Below are 21,646 nucleotides of genomic sequence, written 5' to 3' on the forward strand. Positions count from 1 at the left end.
AGTTTTAAACACCAACCCTATTCTGCTGCAGTTTCTGAGCTGAATGTAAATCCAGATGTTGCTTCTCCGCAGCGTTGCTGTCGAGATGAGGGAGCAGACGGAGATCAGCACAGGAGAAACTGGTGCCCCCTTCTTTATTAAGAAGCCCACTCCCCAGAAGCTGGTGGAGGGAGGAAGTGTTGTGTTTGAGTGTCAGATTGCAGGAAACCCAAGACCTCACATCATTTGGAAGAAGAGCGGCGTTCCGCTCACCACTGGATACAGGTACGACCCACGGGGTTGCTAGGTAACGGGGTGAGCTTCACTGGGCTTGCTAGCTGAGGGGCAGTGCTAGCTGATTTGTGACATTTTTTTTAACGGCTCATTTTTCAAACACTAAGAAACATTAATTTAATGCTAAACACCTGCTGGATGTTTTATTTAAATCACCTGGACTGTTTTTAGAAGCAGTAGAGACACAATAGAAGTACAAATAAGTGCAAAATGTGAATATTGCATAATGAAGAAGCCTGTTTCAAATGGGAATGTTTTTTTCAAGAGCAGAATTTGTGTTTGTGGTGTTAATGCACTTACAAACACTTAACTATACAAATGAAGGAATATATAGTTTATCGTCATTTTTACCATTATTTCAACAGCACCACATGTCACAATAAAATTATAATTCCACGTCACCCACTCCTATCCTCGACCCCTGAATCAGAGAAGATAACTGACTTTTTTCTTCCTTTCAGATATAAAGTTGCCTACAAAAAGGAGACCGGAGAATGCCGACTGGAGATCTCAATGACCTTCGCTGATGATGCAGGAGAATACTCCGTCTTTGCTAAGAATCCTCTCGGGGAAGCGTCAGCCACTGCCATCCTGCTGGATGAAGGTATCCGCATTTTCTGTTTTTTGTCTTTATTTCTGCTTTGGACCTCACTGAACGACGACAAATATTAAATCTTTTTGACTGCTTTCTTATTGCAAATATTTCATTACAGTTGAAAAAGTAGCTCCACTGGCAGATTACTTCACTTATAGAAATAAATTTTTTCCCTGTTATAATTAAAATAATCTATTAATGGAACTAGTACTTTTCTTAATCAATATTCAAAAAAATTATTGATTTAAAACAATAAATCTTTCTGAAAAGTTATTTTGAGTTAGTTTTGTTTTATTTCAAGTGTATCTAGATATTTGCAGAAGAAACTAGACAGAAATGTTTGGAAGGATTTTGTGTTTTTGCAGTTCAGTCTCTTACTTTCTTTCCGCTTGCAGAACAATATGAAGCCTACATGAAGCAACAAGATGTGACATATAAAACCGAAGTGACGACGACCGTGGTCCAGGAGCCTCAGCCGGTCGTAGCTCAGTACGAGTTTGAACAAAGGAGGGTGACCACCCCCATGAGCTTCGTCTCAGAAACGGTAATCGTCTTCTGCAGATCAGTGACTTTGCAGTGGTTTATATATTTTTTGTACAGTTCTTGGAGTGAATTGTTCTTTCAGCAAATTAACCTCAGGTTTAATGTTCTGCTCTTTTTCTTTCAGGAGTTCATGATTTCAGCCTTTGAGGAGAGGATCATCCAGGAGATTGAGATCCGTATCTTGAGGATCACCTACAGAGAGTTGGTGACTGAGGACGGAGAGCTGATGGTGACTGTCGCAGAAGAAGAGGCGCTGCAGCCGGCCTTCGAGACGCCAGTGAAAAACTACCGGATCATGGAGGGAATGGGCGTCACTTTCCACTGCAGGATGTCTGGCACGCCGCTGCCTAAGGTGCAGAAAAATATATTTATATATAGTCAAACTCATCTCTGCAATATGGAAATTAGTCCAATCAAATCTGAACATTTCTGTGAAGTATGATGAAGTTTATGTGGTACCATTTATCAGAGTTTTGTATTTATGACCTTTAATAATATGCTGGAAACCCGTGTATTATGTACGTGTTAATAAAACTCATTAGTGAACTGTTAAAATAAGACAGTCTCTGCATTCGCTGAGTTCCTAAATTTAAATAATATTGAACCTCTTTTCACTTTGATCAGTCCCTCCAGGATTTCATGATTGTTTTTGTGATTTTTTTGCAATCAAAATTAACAGTTTTGTTGTTCTAATTTAGAAATATTTTTGCAATATTTGCACTTATGCATGATGGTAATAGTGACTTTTTGTCACTCGCCACATCAATCACAGACTATTAACTTGACACCAAGTAAGATTAAGGCAGCAGTGTTGTAGAAGTAAGAAATACTGCCCCCTGCAGGTTGGAGTCAGTCACTTAAACACAATGTTTTTGACTATTTTTGCAGAAAATGTACAATAAATTCAGTTATTCACTCCATTAGTTCAGAATCGCAAAAAACTTGAGAGACTTATTGATGTAATTTGGCATTATACATATATAATTGCTTTGGTCATATTGATAAAATAATATATAAGCACACAACTGTTATTTTGAAGGTTCTTTTTATGTATCTGTCTGGAGTCTTAAGGGCCACATAAAAAGCTATGACAGGCCTTGAGTTTGACACGTCACTTACAGCGATTCATAAAACCTTCTGCAGATTGTTTGGTACAAAGACGGCCAGCGCATCCGGCCCGGTGGCCGGTACCAGATGGAGGTCCTTCAGGATGGACGAGCCAGCCTCCGGCTGTCTGTGGTTCAACCAGAGGATGAAGGCGTGTACACCGCCTTCGCCTCCAACATGAAGGGAAATGCCGTCAGCTCAGGGAAGCTCTACGTGGAGCCTTCTGGAGGTGTAACCCCTCCCAGTTACACACCTCAGCCATCAATGCAGAGGATCAGGTCAGTGCTGAACAAATGTTAATGCTGAGAAATTATGAAAATGGAGATGAATTGACAAAATGAACTATTACCTACAAACCAGGGGGGAAGTTTTGCCTCTTCAGAGGCTGCAAAGAAACACCAAAACCTGAAAATGTCTCTACTGCTCTGAATGCTGCATCCGAAGTCTCGCCTGCTAACTGGTGACACACTGCTTCCCCCTTTTAGATCCGCATCTCCTCGCTCTCTGAGCCGCTCTCCTGGCCGTTCACCTGGACGTTCACCTGGACGTTCCCCAGCTCGCCGCCTCGAAGAAACTGATGAAATTCACCTGGAAAGACTTTACAAACCCGTGTTTGTCATGAAGCCCTCCTCTATCAAATGCGCAGAGGGACAAACTGCCAGATTTGACTTAAAGGTTGTAGGCAGGCCAATGCCTGAAACCTACTGGTTCCACAATGGTAAGAGAAACAGTGTTAAATATGTTTAGTGACTGTTTATTTGGTCCTTCAGCCTTTAAAAATACAGTCTTATCCTCCCTTTCAGGACAACAAATTATCAATGACTTCACTCACAAGATAGTGATTAAGGAAGACGGCACTCAGTCCCTGATCATTGTCCCAGCTGTGCCAAAAGACTCTGGAGAATGGACCGTCGTTGCTCAGAACCGAGCTGGACGAACATCTGTTGCCGTTAATCTCTCTGTTGAAGGTAAAACTTGGATTACAGAGTGCTACATCTACAGAAACCTTAAAAGTGTCTCATTATTAACTTCTGCCTTGTTCTGGGATCCGCAGCCAGAGAAAGCGTATCCAGACCTCAGTTTGTTGAAAAACTGAAGAACATCACCGTGAAGCAGGGCACATTGGTGGAACTGGCTGTCAAAGCCATTGGAAACCCCCTGCCAGATATTGTTTGGCTGAAAAACAGCGACATCATTACTCCATCAAAGCACCCACACATCAGGTATCTCTACTGTTTTGTTTTCTGTCTCTGTAAAGCAATTTATTTGTGCTTTGATTCACTTGATTGCTTGCTTTTTCTAGGATTGAAGGAACCAAAGGAGAGGCCAAATTCCAGATTCCTTCATCTGCTGGCTCAGACAGCGCCTGGTACACCGCCACAGCCATCAACAAGGCTGGCAGAGACACCACCCGCTGCAGAGTCAATGTGGAGGTAGATCACTCTGCCCCGCAAGCTGAGAGGAAGCTCATTATTCCCAAAGGAACCTACAAAGCCAAAGAGATTGCCGCTCCAGAGCTGGAGCCTCTTCACCTCCGTTATGGCCAAGAGCAGTGGGAGGAGGGCGACCTTTATGACAAAGAGAAGCAGCAGAAACCATTGTTTAAGAAGAAGCTCACATCTGTCCGAATGAAATGCTTTGGTCCGGCCCACTTTGAATGCAGGCTGACTCCGATTGGAGACCCCACCATGGTGGTGGATTGGCTGCATGACGGCAAGCCTCTGGCTGCTGCCAACAGACTGCGTATGGTCAATGAGTTTGGCTACTGCAGCCTGGACTATGAGGTTGCTTATGCAAGAGACAGTGGTGTGATCACCTGCAGAGCAACCAACAAGTTTGGAGTCGACCAGACCTCGGCTACCCTGATCGTCAAGGACGAGAAGGGCCTTGTTGAGGAATCTCAGCTTCCTGAAGGCAGGAAGGGAGCATATCGAATGGATGAGATTGAGCGCATTGCTCATGAGGGAGGACCTACAGGAGTCAGCCTTGATGATGAAACCGAAAAGACAAAACCTGAAATTGTCCTGCTTCCGGAGCCAGCCAGGGTGCTGGAAGGAGACATCGCTCGGTTCCGCTGCAGAGTGACCGGCTACCCGGCTCCAAAGGTTAATTGGTACCTCAATGGACAACTCATCCGCAAAAGCAAGAGATACAGACTTCGTTACGATGGTATTTACTACCTGGAGATTGTTGACATCAAGTCATACGACTCCGGCGAAGTCAGAGTGGTTGCAGACAATCCTTTAGGCACAACTGAACACACTGTGAAGCTGGAGATCCAACAGAGAGAGGACTTTAGAGCAGTGCTGCGTCGTGCTCCGGAGCCCAAAGCTGCTGAGGTCCCACATGAATCTGGCAAAATCGGATTTGACATCGTCAAGGTGGACAGACCTGGTGAAGTCCCACAGGACAGGGAAGTAGTTAAGTTGCGTAAGGCGCAGAGAATCGTTCATGAGAAAACCTCTGAGGAGTCCGAGGAGCTGAAGAGCAAGTTCAAGCGCAGAACAGAGGAGGGCTTCTATGAATCTATCTCTGCAGTAGAATTCAAATCTCGCAAGAGGGATGACTCCTATGAAGACCTACTAAAAAAGACTAAAGACGAGCTACTTCATCACATGAAGGAGATGGAAGAAGCTGAAAGGAGGAAGATGGAAGAACAAGGCAAAATCACCATCCCCACAATCAAACCAGAGAGGATCCAGCTGTCACCCAGCATGGAAGCCCCACACATCCTCGAACGGATTGGAAGCAAGACTGTTTCTCCAAAGGACGAGGTTCGTTTCAGAGTCAGAGTTGTCGGTAGACCAGAACCTGAGTGCCAGTGGTTCAAGAATGGCATTCTTCTGGAAAAATCTGATCGTATTTACTGGTACTGGCCTGAGGACCATGTGTGTGAACTGGTGATTAGAGATGTCACAGTAGAGGACTCTGCTAGCATTATGGTCAAGGCCATCAACGTCGCTGGAGAGTCGTCAAGTCATGCCTTCCTTCTTGTACAAGGTAAAGTCAAACACAAAGTTTCATCTGTAATTTACTTTTACTTTATCTATGAAAGAGGATTAGGACCACTGAAAAATAATTTTGACTTTTTTCTCTGAATTCTGACTTTAATCTCAAAATTCTTAGTTTTTTTGTCAGAATTCTGACTAATCTTCTGAGATCAAAAGTCAAAATTACTTTTTTTTTTCTCAGTGATCCTAATCCTCTTCCGTATGTACCTCCTGATGTCAAATTTTAATTTTGTATTTCTTATGCAGCCAAGGCAGCCATTAGTTTTACCCAAAACCTGGCTGATGCCAGTGCAAATGAGAAGGACACCATGGTGACCTTTGAATGTGAAACCAACGAACCATTTGTTAAGGTCAAATGGCTGAAGAATAATGTTGAGATTTTCTCAGGAGACAAATACAGGATGCACTCTGACAGAAAGGTCCACTTCCTGTCTGTGCTGGTGATTGAAATGAGTGACGACGCAGAATACTCATGTATGGTCATAGATGACGAGAACATCAGGACTAATGCAAGGCTCCATGTCGAAGGTTTGTACTCTGAATTCCTATTTATATAGTCTTATTTGTGTGGAAAGCAACTCAAGGTTCTTGACGTTCCTGTGTGCCTCAGGTGCTGCCCTGGAGCTCAACAAACATTTGGAAAACATTGAAGTACCAGAGAGCTACGCTGGAGAGTTTGAGGTTGAGGTTTCTCGTGAAGATGCTGAGGGAAAATGGTTCTTTGGCGAAAAGGAGCTCTCTCCCAGCAGTAAATACGTCATATCCTCCCGCCGAGGACGGCACACCCTGGCTGTCAAGGACGTCAGGAAGGACGACCAGGGGACATACACCTTTGTTTGTGGAGATCTGAGGACCAGCGCCTCACTGAAAATGAAATGTAAGCTTTTTTTAGACATTTTTGTTGCCACAAAATTCCCCTGTTAGCTTAAAATATGTAGATGTTTGATTAGTCGTTTTAGAAAACATCCAAAAAGCAGCAAAACACTGTTTAGACTTGCCTTTGATTAATATTAACTGACATTTTCTCTAATAATAGCATAATTTTTATTTCTTGTTTCATAATTGATGGATATTTTTATGATATAAAGCACTTTGAACTGCTTTGTTGCTGAAATATGCAATACAAACAAACTTAATTTGACTTGACTAGTCATTAATGAACATATGTGCGTTTTGTTTCTCTCCAGTGCGACCCGTGACTCTAATGCAGCCGCTGACTGACCTTACCATCTGTGAGGGTGACATTGCTCAGCTGGAGGTCCGGTTCTCCCAGGAGAATGTTGAAGGAACCTGGCTGAAAAACGGCCAGGCAATCTCTGCCTCAGACCGCGTCCACATCGTCATCGACAAACAGGTTCACAAACTGCTGGTGGAGAACGTCAGCAGAGAAGACGCTGCGTCCTACTCATTTGTTGTTCCAACTCATGAAATCTCCACTTCAGGCAAACTCAATGTGCAAAGTAAGTGTTTCCATATGAAAATAAACATATCACTTAGGGATGCAAACAATTAATTAATGGTTTATTAGATTTAAATTAGTTCCAACTGATCAACTAATAATCCGCCTAGAGCTTCTTTAGGTGTTGTTTGGCTGCCATCCAGCAGAGGGCGCCACTGGTCATCCGTAAGTGGAGCCAGTTGATACAAGATGGCGGCGCCATATTAAAAGAGAAACAGATTGGCTCCATCTGAATGGAAAATGCCTTTTATGCAGTTCTATTTTGAAATATTACTCAACAAGCTCCTTAAGTTTTATCTTATTAGCACTTATTTAGCCGAACTGCACGGTGTAGAAACTTCAACTTCTAAAATTACTGATGTGCTACGAAGGCGAGGATGATGTGATAATGCAGAAAAATTGCAGCGTGATGGAAAATACCAGCTTATCAATTAATCATTGGTCAGTTGATAAGTACAGTCAACTTTAGATTAACTCGTTAATCGATAACTTGCATCCTTAGTATCACTCCACCTCGGTCTCGTTAATCCTTACTTTTAAATGTTCTTCTATCTTTAAAGCTATCGACATAGTGGTGCCACTGAAGGACGTGTCGTCCATCGAAGGCACAAAGGCTGTCCTTGAGTCCAAGATCTCAGCTCAGGACATCAGCTCTATCAAATGGTACCACAACGACAAGCTGCTGATCCCAGGTGACCGAGTCCAGGCTGTGGCAAAGGGCACCAAGCAGCGACTTGCCTTCACCAGGACCTTTGCTTCAGACGAAGGACGTTACAAACTGGTGGTCGGCAAGGTCGAAACCAGCTGCAACCTGACTGTTGAACGTGAGCGAGATTAGATTTTCTCATCATTCATGTTCTCAGCTCCCAGTCCCATGTCTTACCAGTGTTGTTCTCACAGAGGTCCATATTGTGAAGCACATGGAGGACAGAGTGTGCTCAGAGTCCCAGAACGTTACCTTCAACGTTGAGGTTTCACATCCTGGAATCGACCCACTCTGGACCTTCAGGAACCAGCAGCTCAAGGCTGGACCCAAATACAAGATGGAGTCCAAGGGAACGGCTCACTCCCTGATCGTGTTAGACACCATGAAAGATGAAGAGGGCCAGTACATGTTCCACGCTGGGGAGAAGACATCCAGCGCTCAGCTCACTGTCTCTGGTAGGTCTCAGATACTAAAGGGTTAAATCAAAGAGCGTAACTTATTCACAGCTGGAACCAGATATTTACATCCACTGTGCGACTTAACCTTTCCTTATTTAGGTAAACTGGGATTACCAAAACTACCTCTACTAGCTAAAGAATTCCCTACAAATCTTTCATGAAATTATCTTTTTCACTATATGATTTGGGTCGAACCTGTTTGGTCCGTAAATATTCTCGCCATATTTTGTTGGAATTTCAGCCAATTCTTTCTACTAGAACTGCCATAACTGAGTCAGGTTTGTAGGCTTGTTTACACGTTTATTAGCGCTGGAACAAATTTTGTTTGGCACCAACATCATGGCCATTTCACAATAATTGACTAATTTGGCTGCATGTTTGGTTCAATTTGCACCTCAGCTTTAATTTCCAGCCTGATGTTCTGAGATATTGCTTCAATGTTTCCACATGATGTCCTTTTGTCATGTCACCATCTATTTTATGGAGCGCACCAGTCCCTCCTGCAGTGAAACACCGCCACAGCAAGATACTGCCGCCCCCATAGTAAATTTGCGATAGATTAAGGCTTCCATACTTCCCTCTTTTTCTACCAAATGTGACACCATGATCAAACACTTGTTAGTTTATTTAAATCACAGAAGATATATTAAAAAATCAAGGTCTTTCCAGCTTTTTATGTTCCATTGGGAGTAATGGCTTCTTCTTCTCTGAGTGACTTTTTAGCTAGTGCCTTTTTATCAGTTTTGTTTAATTTTTTACATTGAAACTTAACATCTTCGACCAGCATCTTCAAAACGTTTTGCTTTTGGTGTGAAGTTCATATTTCACACATTTCACAGCGAATCAGTTTCCTCCCTAACAAGTTGGCTGAACATTACCATGGTGTTGTAAATAATAGTTTGAGCAGATGAACGTTGCACCGGTTTGGCATCATCAACATCTTTGTTCTGACATTGAACAAACAAAATAATTTTGGTAATCTTAGCTGACTTAAAACTGGACAAGTTTAGTCAAGTTGTGTCATATAGAAAAAGGTTAGGGCCACTGAAAAAAAAACTCTGACTTTTTTCTCAGATTTCTTTATTTCTCAGAATTCTCACTTTAATTTTCTGATCCAAAGTCAGAATTATGAGAAAACCCTAATCCCGTTCCGTACATATCGCCCTCCCTACATGTAAATATCTGCTTTCCACTGTAACTGAACACAAAGACTAAAACTCTTTACAGATGTTGGAATTGAGGCTATGCCCCACAGTCACAACTGTTCACTTATGCAACCACCAGGTGGAGCCATCACACGGCCTCTGCAGGATGTGACGGTGGCCGAGTCTCAGACCTCTGAGTTTGAGTGCGAAATCGCCAACGCTGAAGCTGAAGGCAAGTGGCTAAAGGACGGTCAGCTCGTGAACTTCAACGAGAACATTGTGAGCGAGGTGAACGGGTCCGTCAGACGCCTCGTCATCGTCATCACCAGGCCACAGGATGTCGGAGAGTACACCTACCAGGTGGCCAACTCCAAAACCAGCGCAAACCTCAAGGTGGAAGGTGAGCGCCAGTTTTCTAAATGATTCAGAAGCCAACTGACCCAACAGTAAAGGGTGAGTAATGATTAAATGTGGTGCTCTTGTCTTGTTTTCGTCTGCAGCTGTGAAGATCAAGAAGACTTTGAGAAACCAGACAGTCACAGAGACCCAGGAGGCCATGTTCTCACTGGAACTCACCCACCCGGACGTGAAAGGAGCCCAGTGGATCAGGAACGGAGTCGAACTACAGAACAGCGACAAGTTTGAGATAATCTCAGAAGGAACAATCCAGACTCTGAAGGTGAAGGACTGCAACACACAAGACGAGACGGTTTATTCCTTCAAGCTGGGGAAACTGTCCGCCACCGCCAGACTCAATGTAGAGAGTGAGTATCAGCATCACTCATCACTACACACAGGGATGCAAGTTATCGATTAATGAGTTCATCTAAAGTTGATTTATTGTATTCTTGTATGAAAATGGCTGACCTTTTTTCCATAGCATGAAGTGCAAAATTCTTCGTATGTTGATTTTTTTTTTTAAAAAAGCACACTTTAATTTTAGTATTGTTTTCTCAGTTACATTAAATACAGACTGAATAAATAGAAAATTGTGGTTTAGCCATTTTCAAATTGTTAAACATATTTATAAAATATAACAAAACAGGAACCTCTTAAGTTGCTCTTTAGAAAAATAAAAGATGACGGAGGTTGTCGAATGTTTATCCTGTTCTGTTTTGAAATATAAAGTTCATATTGCATCTCATAATGGACTTTGTTTAGACCATTTCTCTTTCTCGTTCTGGTATGTATGACGGAACATTAGGGCCATACAATAAAAACTATAATATAATAATGCTATTATGAGGATAAAGTTGTACGAGAATAAATTCAAAATAATACAAGAACAAAGTCATCATATACAAATAAAGTCATAATATTTCAAGAATAAAGTTCTTATATTTCAGGTATGAAGTCGTAATATTTTGAGAGAAAAGTTGTAGTATTATAAGATTAAAGTCATAGTATTACAAGCATAAAGTTGTAATATTGTGAGTTTGTTCTCATACTTCAACCTCTTGCATTGTTTTGACTTTATTCTACAATTTTATTCTCATAATACTGAGTTTATTCTCGTGATTCTATTTTTTAAATTACCTAATACCTAATACTTCGTAATACGTATGGCCCCGCCGTCTTTGTTTCTATATCAACTAGCTCTGCTTATGGATGACCAGTGGCGCCCTCCTCTGGACGCAGGCCAAAGTACAACACTAAAATAAGGTCTAATCGGACGTTATCAGTTAATCAGTTGGAACAAATTTTAATCTAATAAACCATTAATCGAGAATTAATCATACGTCGATTAATTGTTTGCATCCCTACTACGCACAGCACCATTCTAACAAGTTTCTCTGCTTAATGACTGTTTCTGTCTTTGATCTTTGCAGCAATCAAGATTGTCAAGAAGATTAAAGACGTGAAATCCCTGTTGGACGGCACCGCCTCCTTTGAGTTGAGCCTGTCGCACGACAACGTCCCCGTCAGGTGGACGTTCAAAGGCGTCGAGCTGAAGGCAAGCGAGAAATGCAAGATTCTGTCGGAGAGGAAAGCTCACAAACTGATCCTGCAGAACGTCGACAGCAGCAACGCAGGAGAGTACACGGCCGTGATCGGACACCTGCACTGCAGCGCCATGCTTACTGTAGAGGGTACGCAACACTGAACACCCTGTCATGAATTATTAAGAAGGAAAAACTTTCAATAAAGAAAGTGATATAAACTACATTTACTCTACAAGTTTTTTTTCTTTTCTCCTTTAAAATTACGTCTGTTTTTGTTTGTGTTTTGTAAAAAAACTACTTAGGCGTTACATAGTTTTTTTTAATTATTCAATGATTTAAAAAAGTAAATACACTTGTGTAAAAAAAAAGTTAAGCCCCCAGATGGAGTGGTGCAAATGAAATTGTCTGTAAACAGACAGTGAGTTGATACAGAACATTTTCAGAAACGTTTGTTTCCTCTTCAAGACGGCCTTTCAAATACAGGATGTCCCTCAAGTCCCTCCGATTCCCACTTGATTTAACCCGAAGCTGGATTCCCGTGGCTCTCCACACCATAACACCAAGATGCCTGGAGTACCGCTAGTGCGTCTCATTGGCAGGATTGGTCCTCCACCCTTGCTGCCACCACACAATGATCATCCTTGGTGATGCAGAACTGAGATTACGATGCCACACCTCCCAGTTACGGCACCACTCCAAACACAGTCCTCTCTGCGTTGGTGTTAATGTCAGCCACATATGGAATGGGAAATGGGTATTTTGGCTGACATCCGCCTTTGAAACCACTTCAGGTGTTTGTAAAGAGTTCGGTACCTGAGTTTGGTGCAGATGTCTTTGGGTTCTGCAGTACTTGGTGGACAAACAAGGATCCCCTCTTGGTGCGGTCTTTCCAAAGCTTTACAACATGTGTGGGTACCCTCATATACTCATTGGCTCCAACGTTGGGCCACTGGTAATGCTGTCTAAAATATCTACAAGGCATCCTTTGTGTCGGCTGACTTTCACTCACTGCTTTGACTGACTCCCGCATGCTTGGTAGCTGCCTGATAAAACTCAAAATGCCACCTTCTAGATTCCTGGTCAAGCATTCACATTGGTCTGCATGTGGACCATCTTACATCCAAATCACACCATTCCCTCTGGGTGCCTAACTGTTTTTTGTTAGCAAGTGTGTATTTAAGAAATATTAAACTCAATCTGAGTTAAAGTGTTTTTAAAACTCCATCAAAAAGTCTCAGCTGGCTAAAACTGTCAGTAATTAGAAACTCAGCAATCACCTAAGCTATTTAAAACAATAAAAAATGATCAAACGTTACAAAACTATTTAGCTAGATGTCCAAAATAATCCTCATGATCCTAGATCAAAAGGCATGCTAATTCTGAACTACACCTAAAATGGTTTTGCCACATCTGTTTTTGAGCCTGGGTCCAAAAATATCCAGAAGCCCAGTTGGCCTGTGAACCTTGGTGCTCTGGCTGAAGTGTGAAGGTGTGAAATTTCACACAAGTAAGCTGATAACAGCCCTCAAAGACCCGAGAAAAAAAATCTACACTTAAATTAGACTGCAGAACTTTGGAAAAAAGAAAAAGCCAGCACAGGTGTGGTACAATCTCACTACTTGTGCCCCCCCCCCCCTCAGAAGGCGGGCCGCTGGGTTTTGAACAAGTGACAAGTCACGATTGACTAATTATAGTAAATATAGATGTGATGTAGGTTTGTGTTACTGTCACAAAGTCATGTCATAAACAAATCTAATCTTATTTCAGTTTTAAGAGCAGTGTGAAAATTCAGTGTTTCCATATATATCTGACCTCAACTTAATGGGTTCATCGAACTCTTAAAATCTTTTATTAGAGTCTCTGTGATTACACATCCCTAAGATGACTTACAAGGCTTTAATGTAAACATGTTGCTGTTTGTTGGAATAAGCAGATCAGAAAATGGTGAAAAGCAGTTCTTTGTGCTTTAAAATGCACCAGAAAGGGAGCAAGTTTAACAAGAATGGGACCAAAGGAGGAGCCTTGTGGTACTCCGCAACTAAGTGGGATATTAGGAAAGAATACTTTTCCAAACGGCCAGAGAAGTATTCTTTCATTAACCGTGTTTTCTTGTTGATGGCTGCAGAGAAACAGAGCTGCCAGAATAAACAGCTCCTCCGAGAGCCAAATCTCTCAGAAAAGCTGTTTCTGTTAAATTATTTGTCTCTTTTTTTCATTGTGTTACAATTTCTCGCCTGCAGCTCTTTGTGTCACCAAACCAATGAAGAGTGTGGAGGTCCCTGAGACCCAGGTGGCCACGTTTGAGTGCGAAGTTTCTCACTTCAACGTGCCGTCCACCTGGCTCAAAGACGGCGTGGAGATTGAGATGAGTGAGAAGTTCAGGATCGTGGTTCAGGGGAAACTTCACCAGCTGATGATCATGAACACCAGCAGGGACGACTCTGCGGAGTACACCTTCATCTGCGGGAACGACAGAGTGTCAGCAACGCTCACCGTCAACCGTAAGACCACAAAGCCTGATTTAGCCACTGCTAGACCTATTGCAATAAATCAATTGATAAATTGATTTATGATAAATTCAGAAGAGCTCAATAATTTCCTTTGCATGATGTTTTTCTCTTTTCTCTTTCTACCGAAAACTGGATGATTAAAGTCTGGTGCCTTGGTCTAGACCTTATTGAAAGAAAAACGTTGTTTACAGAGACTTCATGATTGTTTTGTTTATTTAGTCCCAGTGTTAAATGTTCATTAGAATTTAAAGTTCATTGGTCTGTGAGAAGGTTTATTGTGACAGGTCTAGCCACAGCCATTGTTGGGTTTTTTCTCTCTAAATCAGGGGTGTCAAAAGTACGGCAACACAAAGCATTCATCCTGATTTTTACTTTTAATTTATTAGTGATAGGGATCAAAAACATCCAGTGGCTTTACTGAAATCATTACTGATATAAATGTGTTATAAAAGTATTACTGATTGCACTTTAAAAATTAGGTAACTTTATGTTATTAAAGGTAAAGTTTAAACAGTAATGATTTCTTAGTTAATGTCAAGTTGTCATAAAGACATTTTGAATAATGTCAACTTTGTATTAAAAGTGTCATAATTTACCGAATGACACTTTATGACAACAGTCATAAATATTCATGAAGGCTTATTCATGTTTATGACAGGTGTTATGTCATGTTTATGACAGTGTCATGTCAGTCTTATTCACCCCCCTTCAAATAAAGTGTTACCTAATAGTCTTTGCTATTATAATTAAGAAGAAAATATAAAGAAAACCTTGTGGAAACCAGAGTTCTTGCAGCTCAACATTTTGGCCCAATCTTAAAATGTATGTTTCGTCCATCCAGCTGTCCTGATCACCTCCATGCTAAATGACCTGAACGCTCAGGAGAGAGACACCATCACCTTTGAAGTCACTGTAAACTATGAGGGCATCACCTACAAATGGCTGAAGAACGGCGTGGAGGTCAAATCATCAGAAAGATGTCAAGTCCGCAGCCGGCAGCTCACACATTCACTCACCATCCGAAATGTTCACTTTGGAGACGGAGGAGAATACCAGTTTGTAGCAGGCTCTGCTGCTAGCGCCGCTAACCTCTTTGTGGAAGGTAACAAAGCATTCATTGGACTGTTTTTTTTATATAGTTTAGGATGTTCCTTAAATCTACATTTCTTATTCTCAGCTCGTGTGATTGAGTTCACCAAGAAGATTAAAGACATAAAGATAACCGAGAAGAAAAAGGCGATGTTTGAGTGTGAAGTTTCTGAGCCGAACATCCAGGTGATGTGGATGAAGGACGGCCAGGAGCTGGACTTAACTGAGGAAAGGTCTGTCTATGATGACACTAGGGCTGGGCAACACAGCTGAAAAACACATTATTAAGTGTTTCATATCAGCCAATATTGATTGTTATTAATTAGTTTTTTGTCTTAAATATCTGAAATTCTGCCAAACTGGTGGTGTGACATTTTCTGTTTTATCCACAGTTTTCACTCCACACTGTTTGTTTTTTATTGTTAAGAAGCTGTGAGGAACGGTAACGAAATCTTAAACTGCTGTTAAGCAAGTTACTAAGCAGGTTGTTGCTAGGTAACCACAAGTTACGGAATGTGTTGTTGCTAGGTAACCAAAGATTGAGTCAGTTAGTTGATTCCACCTGCTTAGCTTAGCTGGCCGTCAGAGCTGCTGAAGCCTTTCTTCTGCCTACATCCCCCAGAAGTCTGTGCGGTTCAATGAATATTCTACATATTGAACACTCTATAAGATGTGTTGTCTATTGATATTGATTTATCCCTGGATGAAACCTCTGAATTCATCTCAAACAGAAACATTCTCAGTTAAGATCAGCTGGAAATCATTTTACTTGCTTTGTTCACAGGTATGTAGTGACGGCCGAGAAGTTTGTCCATCGTCTGATGATCCAGACGGTTCGTATGTCAGACGCTGGAGAGTATTCAGTCGTGGCCGGATCCAGCGTCTCCAAGGCCCAACTGATCGTAGAGGGACGTGACGTCCGCATCGCCGAACCTGCAGAGCGCGAAATCATGGTAGGATGTAGTGAAGTACAAGTACCTTTTTACTGTATTTAACTATTTTCTTCTTGTATCTGTATTTTACTTAAGTGGATTTAATCGTGGTTTGTACTTTCAACTTTTACTCCACTACATTTTACATTAAGTTTCTATACTTTCCATTCTTCTACATTCCAGTAATGTGTTGCGTTACACATTACATTCACACCACACTGCATTTTTTTTATTTGTTTATTAGTTTGAAAGTAATCAATGACTCAAGTTAACGACGGGTAGAGGTTTTGAAAATTTAAAATTTTGTTCATTATTCAACCATTGCAAGGTTAAACATACATTAACTTTTAACTTCTGAGTTGATGGCAAACTGGAGTTAAACTATCAGTGGAAGTGATCAGTACCAGTTCCTTTATTATGTCTAAAGCCCTTTTTTCAGGCAAATAACTTGGACTTGAATGTGTTTACTGCATTTAAAATAACACGTTGGTTTTGCTTTGTGTTAAATAAAAACTTTGACAGCTGTAGTCATTCCTCTTTTATTTAGCATTTAACTCTGCAGTGCAGGTCATCCCTGAAATTCTGATGCACAGAATCATAAGTACAAGTGTAAACTGTCACCGAAAGTAAACACAACAAAAATTTTCATTTTAATGAACATATAGTTCATTAAAATGGCACAGCAACATTGATACATTAAAGAGAATATACATAAAATAGGCACACTTAGTGATATTATGGGGAATACATTCAACAAGTATTTCAATACAATAAGTATTTTTACAAAGTAAAAATATTAATGTAATGCTTTTACCAGCATACATTTTTGTCTGTTTATTTCTCCACCATTGCAGTAAGACAGTTTCATAGCTTTACACCAGAAACAAGGAGATTTCTGCAGTAATCTCACCCTTCCCGTGCCTCCATCAGGTTCTTGAGAAACACAGAGCAACCTTTGAGTTTGAGGTGAACGAGGACGACGTCGAAGGACGCTGGCTCAGGAACGGCGTGGAGATCCAGTTCTCTGTGGAGGAAAGGTTCAGCTATGTTGCCATCAGGAAGCTGCACCGCCTCACCATCTCTGAGACCTACAGGAGTGATGCTGGAGAATATACTTTCATCGCCGGAAAGAACAGGAGCACCATGCACCTCAGAGTCAACAGTAAGTCGAGAAAAAGGTTCAGAACTGATGTAGATGAGAACCGTATCTTGGAAATATGGAGAGATATTCCTGCAAGATCTGCTCCAAATGTGTCTTTGTTGACTAAACCAAGGATATTATGGTTAACTAAAACTAACAAAATAACAGAAATTGAAATTAAGAAAACATTTTTGTCAACTGATATAAATAAAAACGGTAATTATTTATTACCGTTTTTATTTAACCCTAACCCTAATGGGGAAAGTGTACAGCTAACTCGAACTATATTGAGTGATTATAAAACTAACCAAAACATACTGAATTTATAGATATAATATTCTTTGTGTTTATGAATCTATTTATTTGTCTTTTGAACTGATGCGAAATAGATTTTTTTACTTCAGCTGTGGGAAACTGCAGTTCTCCATTCTCCTTCTGGCAGCACAAAACGGCAACAGCAAAAGTTGTGAGAAAATGTCAGTCAGTCAGTTGGTTGTTCAATAGTAACTGAATAAATTTTTTGAAAATGTCGTCTGTTCAGCATTCATTACCCAATTGATGTAAACATAATCACAATACTGCGTTTTTGTTCATTTTGCACCTAAAAGTTAAGTATGATGAAACTAATACTATTACCATAAAAAACTAAACAATATCTAACTAATAAAACTAGCAAACACACATTAAAAACAATCAAAACTAACTGAATTAGAACAGAAAGTCACAACTAAACAAAAGAAAACTGTAATGAAAAACCCTAAACAATAGTAACCCTGGACCAAACATTTTACTTCCCAGTCCCGGAGCCTCCTCAGATCCTCCGTCACATGGAGCCCCAGTCGGTCGAGGCAGGAAAGCCGGCTCGCTTCTCCGTTCAGGTGAGCGGCGTTCCTCCACCGCAGGTCTCCTGGTACAAAAACTCCCAGGCTCTGTCGCCGGGCTTCAAGTGCAAGTTCCTTCACGACGGCAACGAGCACACGCTGCTTCTGATCGAAGTATTCCCCGAGGACGCCGCCATCTACAACTGCGAGGCGAAGAACGACTACGGCACGGCCACCAGCACCGCCACGCTCAATGTGGAAGGTAAGACCCAACGTCCTGCTTGCAGAGCAGAATGGAGGCATGGCGGATGGAGTCTGATGCAGGTTTGTGTGCTGTAGTGTCAGAGGTGGTCTCTCCAGACTCTGCTGCCCCCATCGCTCCGCCCGTCATCATCTCACCCACCTCCAACACCTCAGCCAGAGAGGGAGAATCCGCTCACTTCCAGTGCAGAGTCCGTGGAGACGGTGAGAAGTCCTTTCAGAATTTAACATCAATAATTTGGGTTGTTTAGACTGTTATAACAGGAAGGGTTTATTTTTCTTAAGTCGTATTTTAACCCTGTTATTAATTAATTTATTAAATGCAAGAGTTAGAGACAGAATCTTTAATAAGCAAGCTAAATATCTAGCTCCAGTCTAAATATCTTGTTTGCAAGCTGAATATTTACCTCCAAACTAGCTCAAATTTAAATATGTAGTTAGCAAGCTGGATATTTTGTTTCCAAATAAAAATGTAATTAGCGAGCTAAATATTTAGTCCCAGTTAGCTAGATTTTAAAAACTGTTATCAAATTAAATATTTAGTTAAATCCAATCTAATATTTTGTTTGGAAGATATTAGATGCTTTGGTGAACATTTGTATTTCAACTTAAAACACAGAATAGCTCTTTCTGTGTTTTAAGTTGAAAAGCTCCTCATTGAGTGTAAAAGAAACAACGATGAAGAGGTAACGAGCAAAATCTGAAGTCAGTCAGTGTCACTGGGAGTTTATTTAAAGGTTCATAAGGTTTACTTTGATAGTTAGCTTTTGGTTATCTGCAAGTGATTTGCATATTAGCTAACATTTAGCTCTAAGCTAAATATTTAGTTTGTAGCTAAACAAACTCTCCTGATTTAGATGTGAAGATCAGCTGGTTCCACAAGGAGAAGGAGATCAAGCAGTCCGACTTCTTCAGGATGTCTCAGTTCGACGACAGCTGTCAGCTGGAGATCTCCAGAGTTTACCCAGAGGATGAGGGGGAATACACCTGCGTGGCCACGAACAACGCCGGGAAAGTGTCCTGCTCTGCCACTCTCACACTGGACGGTGAGTTTTTCATCAAAATAATGATGAAAGCTTGATTTATATCTAAGGCAGAACTTTTTTTTTGGTTTTGTATCAATGCCTGTGTAAAATGTCAGAAGTTATTAATCTGAGGTTGTATTGAGTTCAGTTTAAAGGAGCTTTTTTATGAATCCTGATTTGGATTCTGATCCGGAGTCTGTTTGTTGTTGAAAAGACTTTCATTTCTTTGGTTTGATGCAAAGCAATCAGTGGGATGGAATTTTCACTGAATAAAGAACGACCCCTGAACCTGCTTCATTTCAGGGCAAATTCAAACAGAGAGCAGTTCTGCCGAGCCTCAGTGGCACATCTCCAGCCTAAAGAAACCGTCAGTTGGCCAAAAGCCGATTTTCATCCAACCAATCACAAGCTGCGCAGTGACACACGGGGAGGTGGCCCGTTTTCATGCGTGTGTTTCCGGCCTGCCGAAGCCGGAAATCAGCTGGTTCCACAACCGGCAGCCGGTCCAACCTTCCAAGAACGTGGTGTTCCACTTCGATGAGGTGACGAACATCGCCACACTCATCATAGTGGACGCCTTCTCTGAGCATGCAGGGCAGTACACCTGCAGGGCGGTGAATAACGCCGGGGAGGCTGCATGCTCGGCCGGCCTCACCGTTATCAGAGACGAAGAAGGTAACACCTGGATCTGTTGGTTTGTAGCCAGACTCCCCCCTAAATCGTCACGTTTTTCTTTCTTCAAGATTGAGTCACTCTTTCTAAAAATAAAAGTCTGAGAGGATGTCCCGAACCAGATGAAAGCTTCCAAGATGAACCGGATTAGTTATAAGTTTTCCACTTTTTTTTATCTTACAATGCAAATTCCCTGAAAATCTGAAAACAGGGTCAATAGTAAGGACATGATTTTTTTTTTTAATTAAATGTGACCTATTATGCTGCCTTGGGCTACACAAAACATTTTTATTACATTTTGTTGCACAAAATCATTCTTAGAAAATGGGATTTTATTCTGGTCAGTTTTGACTATTTTCAACTCTTTTCAGAATGAGGCGTTTTAGGACGTCTTGTCACTTTAAATCCAAGTAAGCTGCTGCTGGCCACAACCTCCAACGCACTGTTTGCACTCACATGTTAACATAGCTGCAAACAGATGTGCAATTATACAACCATACATCTTTGAAAAACATTAGTAGAGCCTCCTGCACAACCAATCAGAATGTGACGAGTCAGCTTTGGTTGCTAGATGACAGGTAGAGCTCCGCAGGGGTTACTAGGTAACGGGCAGTGCCTGTTGATTTTGAAACGGATCATTTTCCAGACACCAAAAAACATTAACTTATTGGGTGATTTATTTATTTATTTATTTATTTATTTATTTATTTATTTATTTATATCACTTGGTTTGTTTTTAGAAGCAGTTGAGACACAAATGGAAGCACAAGAAGGGGCTAAATGTTAATTTTGCATAATAGGTCCCCTTTAAATTTATATGGATGGACAGGTTTCCAAAGTGGTGGGATATTTTAGTTTCTATGTATTTAATTAGGAAAACTGGTAGAATTATCTGACCAACCAATCAGAGCCAATTAAGAGAAAATTTTGATTTGATCTTTGTCAGACTGATTGGTGCAGCTCTAAAACGTGATAATCGGGACATCCCTCAGTCGTTCTTCATCTCTGACTAACATCACACAGTCAAACGTCTTCTTTCACAAATTCACGTGTTTGTTTGAATCCTGGAGTTTTCACTTCCTCCTTCCTCACTCTTCCTCTCAGGAACAATCCCTTCACTCATGCTCCTCCTTTGTCTCTCCACAGTAAAACTCACACATTTACTCTCTCTGTCACTCCTGTAGGAAGGGATCTTCATTTCTCTTTTTTCTACCAATATGATTACCTTTGAAAAACTTCCCTTTCTTGCTTTCCTCCTTGCTGGACACCAGTTTGTGCTTCTTCATTGTGAGCAGGGATTTCTGCTGCTTTTGTTGGATTTTGGAAAAGCTCGTTTTGGTTTTTTAGGAACTGATATTTGAGCCACAACATTTTGTAATTTTTGTGGAATAAATTGTCTTGTCACTGCTCCATTTTTAAATGAAACTTGAAACTAGACATAAATACTTGGTAAAATGTTGTGCTTTTGCAAGTTTGACAAGTGGTCCAGTAGTAATAACAAAAAGACTGGGTTATGGCATTTTGGTTTTATCCCAGATCAGGGATACATTCCATCAGTCTTAACCTGAACAGTGAGAAATGTGACAAAGGCATGAAGAGGCTAATGGATAAACGATAAACTGGTGTCTCTTTCTTCCACAGTGACTCTTGTGAGGGAGCAGATCGAAGCCACAATTGAAGAAGAAGTTAAAGGTAAGACCTTAACCTCTCTAGCCATGTCACACACAATTACTGCGATCACACCTGAGAAGATGATTCAGTGAAAAAGGGATAGTTTGACCTAGTTTCCAGTTACATCCTCTGACTTTTCACTGTAAAAGCAGTCTGTCAGCAGTCAACTCTGACGTAAGCTATGGTTCTGAGATTCTTGTGGAGACACCATGAAGGTCCTGATGAGAGAAACTGATGTGCAAATGCATGCTGTATGGGTTGGTTGGGTCAGAGTTGTCCTGCAG

The 21,646-nt window shown here is 41.1% G+C and overlaps 1 protein-coding gene across 1 annotated transcript in view; it reads left to right on the plus strand.

The window, feature by feature from the left end:
* Window positions 1–21,646, plus strand: part of ttn.2 (titin, tandem duplicate 2) — a gene marked incomplete at its 3' end in the record, with an annotated part of 175,746 nt that overhangs the window by 14,334 nt on the left and 139,766 nt on the right. The window contains exons 15-41 of the mRNA XM_088008422.1: window positions 73–264; window positions 735–877; window positions 1,264–1,412; window positions 1,536–1,763; window positions 2,555–2,796; window positions 3,004–3,236; window positions 3,322–3,486; window positions 3,573–3,741; window positions 3,822–5,518; window positions 5,776–6,057; window positions 6,140–6,406; window positions 6,717–6,989; window positions 7,549–7,812; window positions 7,889–8,149; window positions 9,437–9,697; window positions 9,798–10,061; window positions 11,127–11,387; window positions 13,481–13,741; window positions 14,592–14,852; window positions 14,928–15,072; window positions 15,624–15,792; window positions 16,702–16,933; window positions 17,711–17,995; window positions 18,073–18,198; window positions 18,852–19,040; window positions 19,323–19,694; window positions 21,333–21,383. Of these exons, the coding sequence (XP_087864548.1) occupies window positions 73–264; window positions 735–877; window positions 1,264–1,412; window positions 1,536–1,763; window positions 2,555–2,796; window positions 3,004–3,236; window positions 3,322–3,486; window positions 3,573–3,741; window positions 3,822–5,518; window positions 5,776–6,057; window positions 6,140–6,406; window positions 6,717–6,989; window positions 7,549–7,812; window positions 7,889–8,149; window positions 9,437–9,697; window positions 9,798–10,061; window positions 11,127–11,387; window positions 13,481–13,741; window positions 14,592–14,852; window positions 14,928–15,072; window positions 15,624–15,792; window positions 16,702–16,933; window positions 17,711–17,995; window positions 18,073–18,198; window positions 18,852–19,040; window positions 19,323–19,694; window positions 21,333–21,383 (7,442 nt within the window). The remainder of the gene's footprint in view (window positions 1–72; window positions 265–734; window positions 878–1,263; window positions 1,413–1,535; window positions 1,764–2,554; window positions 2,797–3,003; window positions 3,237–3,321; window positions 3,487–3,572; window positions 3,742–3,821; window positions 5,519–5,775; window positions 6,058–6,139; window positions 6,407–6,716; window positions 6,990–7,548; window positions 7,813–7,888; window positions 8,150–9,436; window positions 9,698–9,797; window positions 10,062–11,126; window positions 11,388–13,480; window positions 13,742–14,591; window positions 14,853–14,927; window positions 15,073–15,623; window positions 15,793–16,701; window positions 16,934–17,710; window positions 17,996–18,072; window positions 18,199–18,851; window positions 19,041–19,322; window positions 19,695–21,332; window positions 21,384–21,646) is intronic.

Source organism: Poecilia mexicana, unplaced genomic scaffold, assembly GCF_051168715.1.
Source record: "Poecilia mexicana isolate PSO_F unplaced genomic scaffold, ASM5116871v1 scaffold_2, whole genome shotgun sequence".
NCBI classification, from domain to species: Eukaryota; Metazoa; Chordata; class Actinopteri; order Cyprinodontiformes; family Poeciliidae; genus Poecilia; species Poecilia mexicana.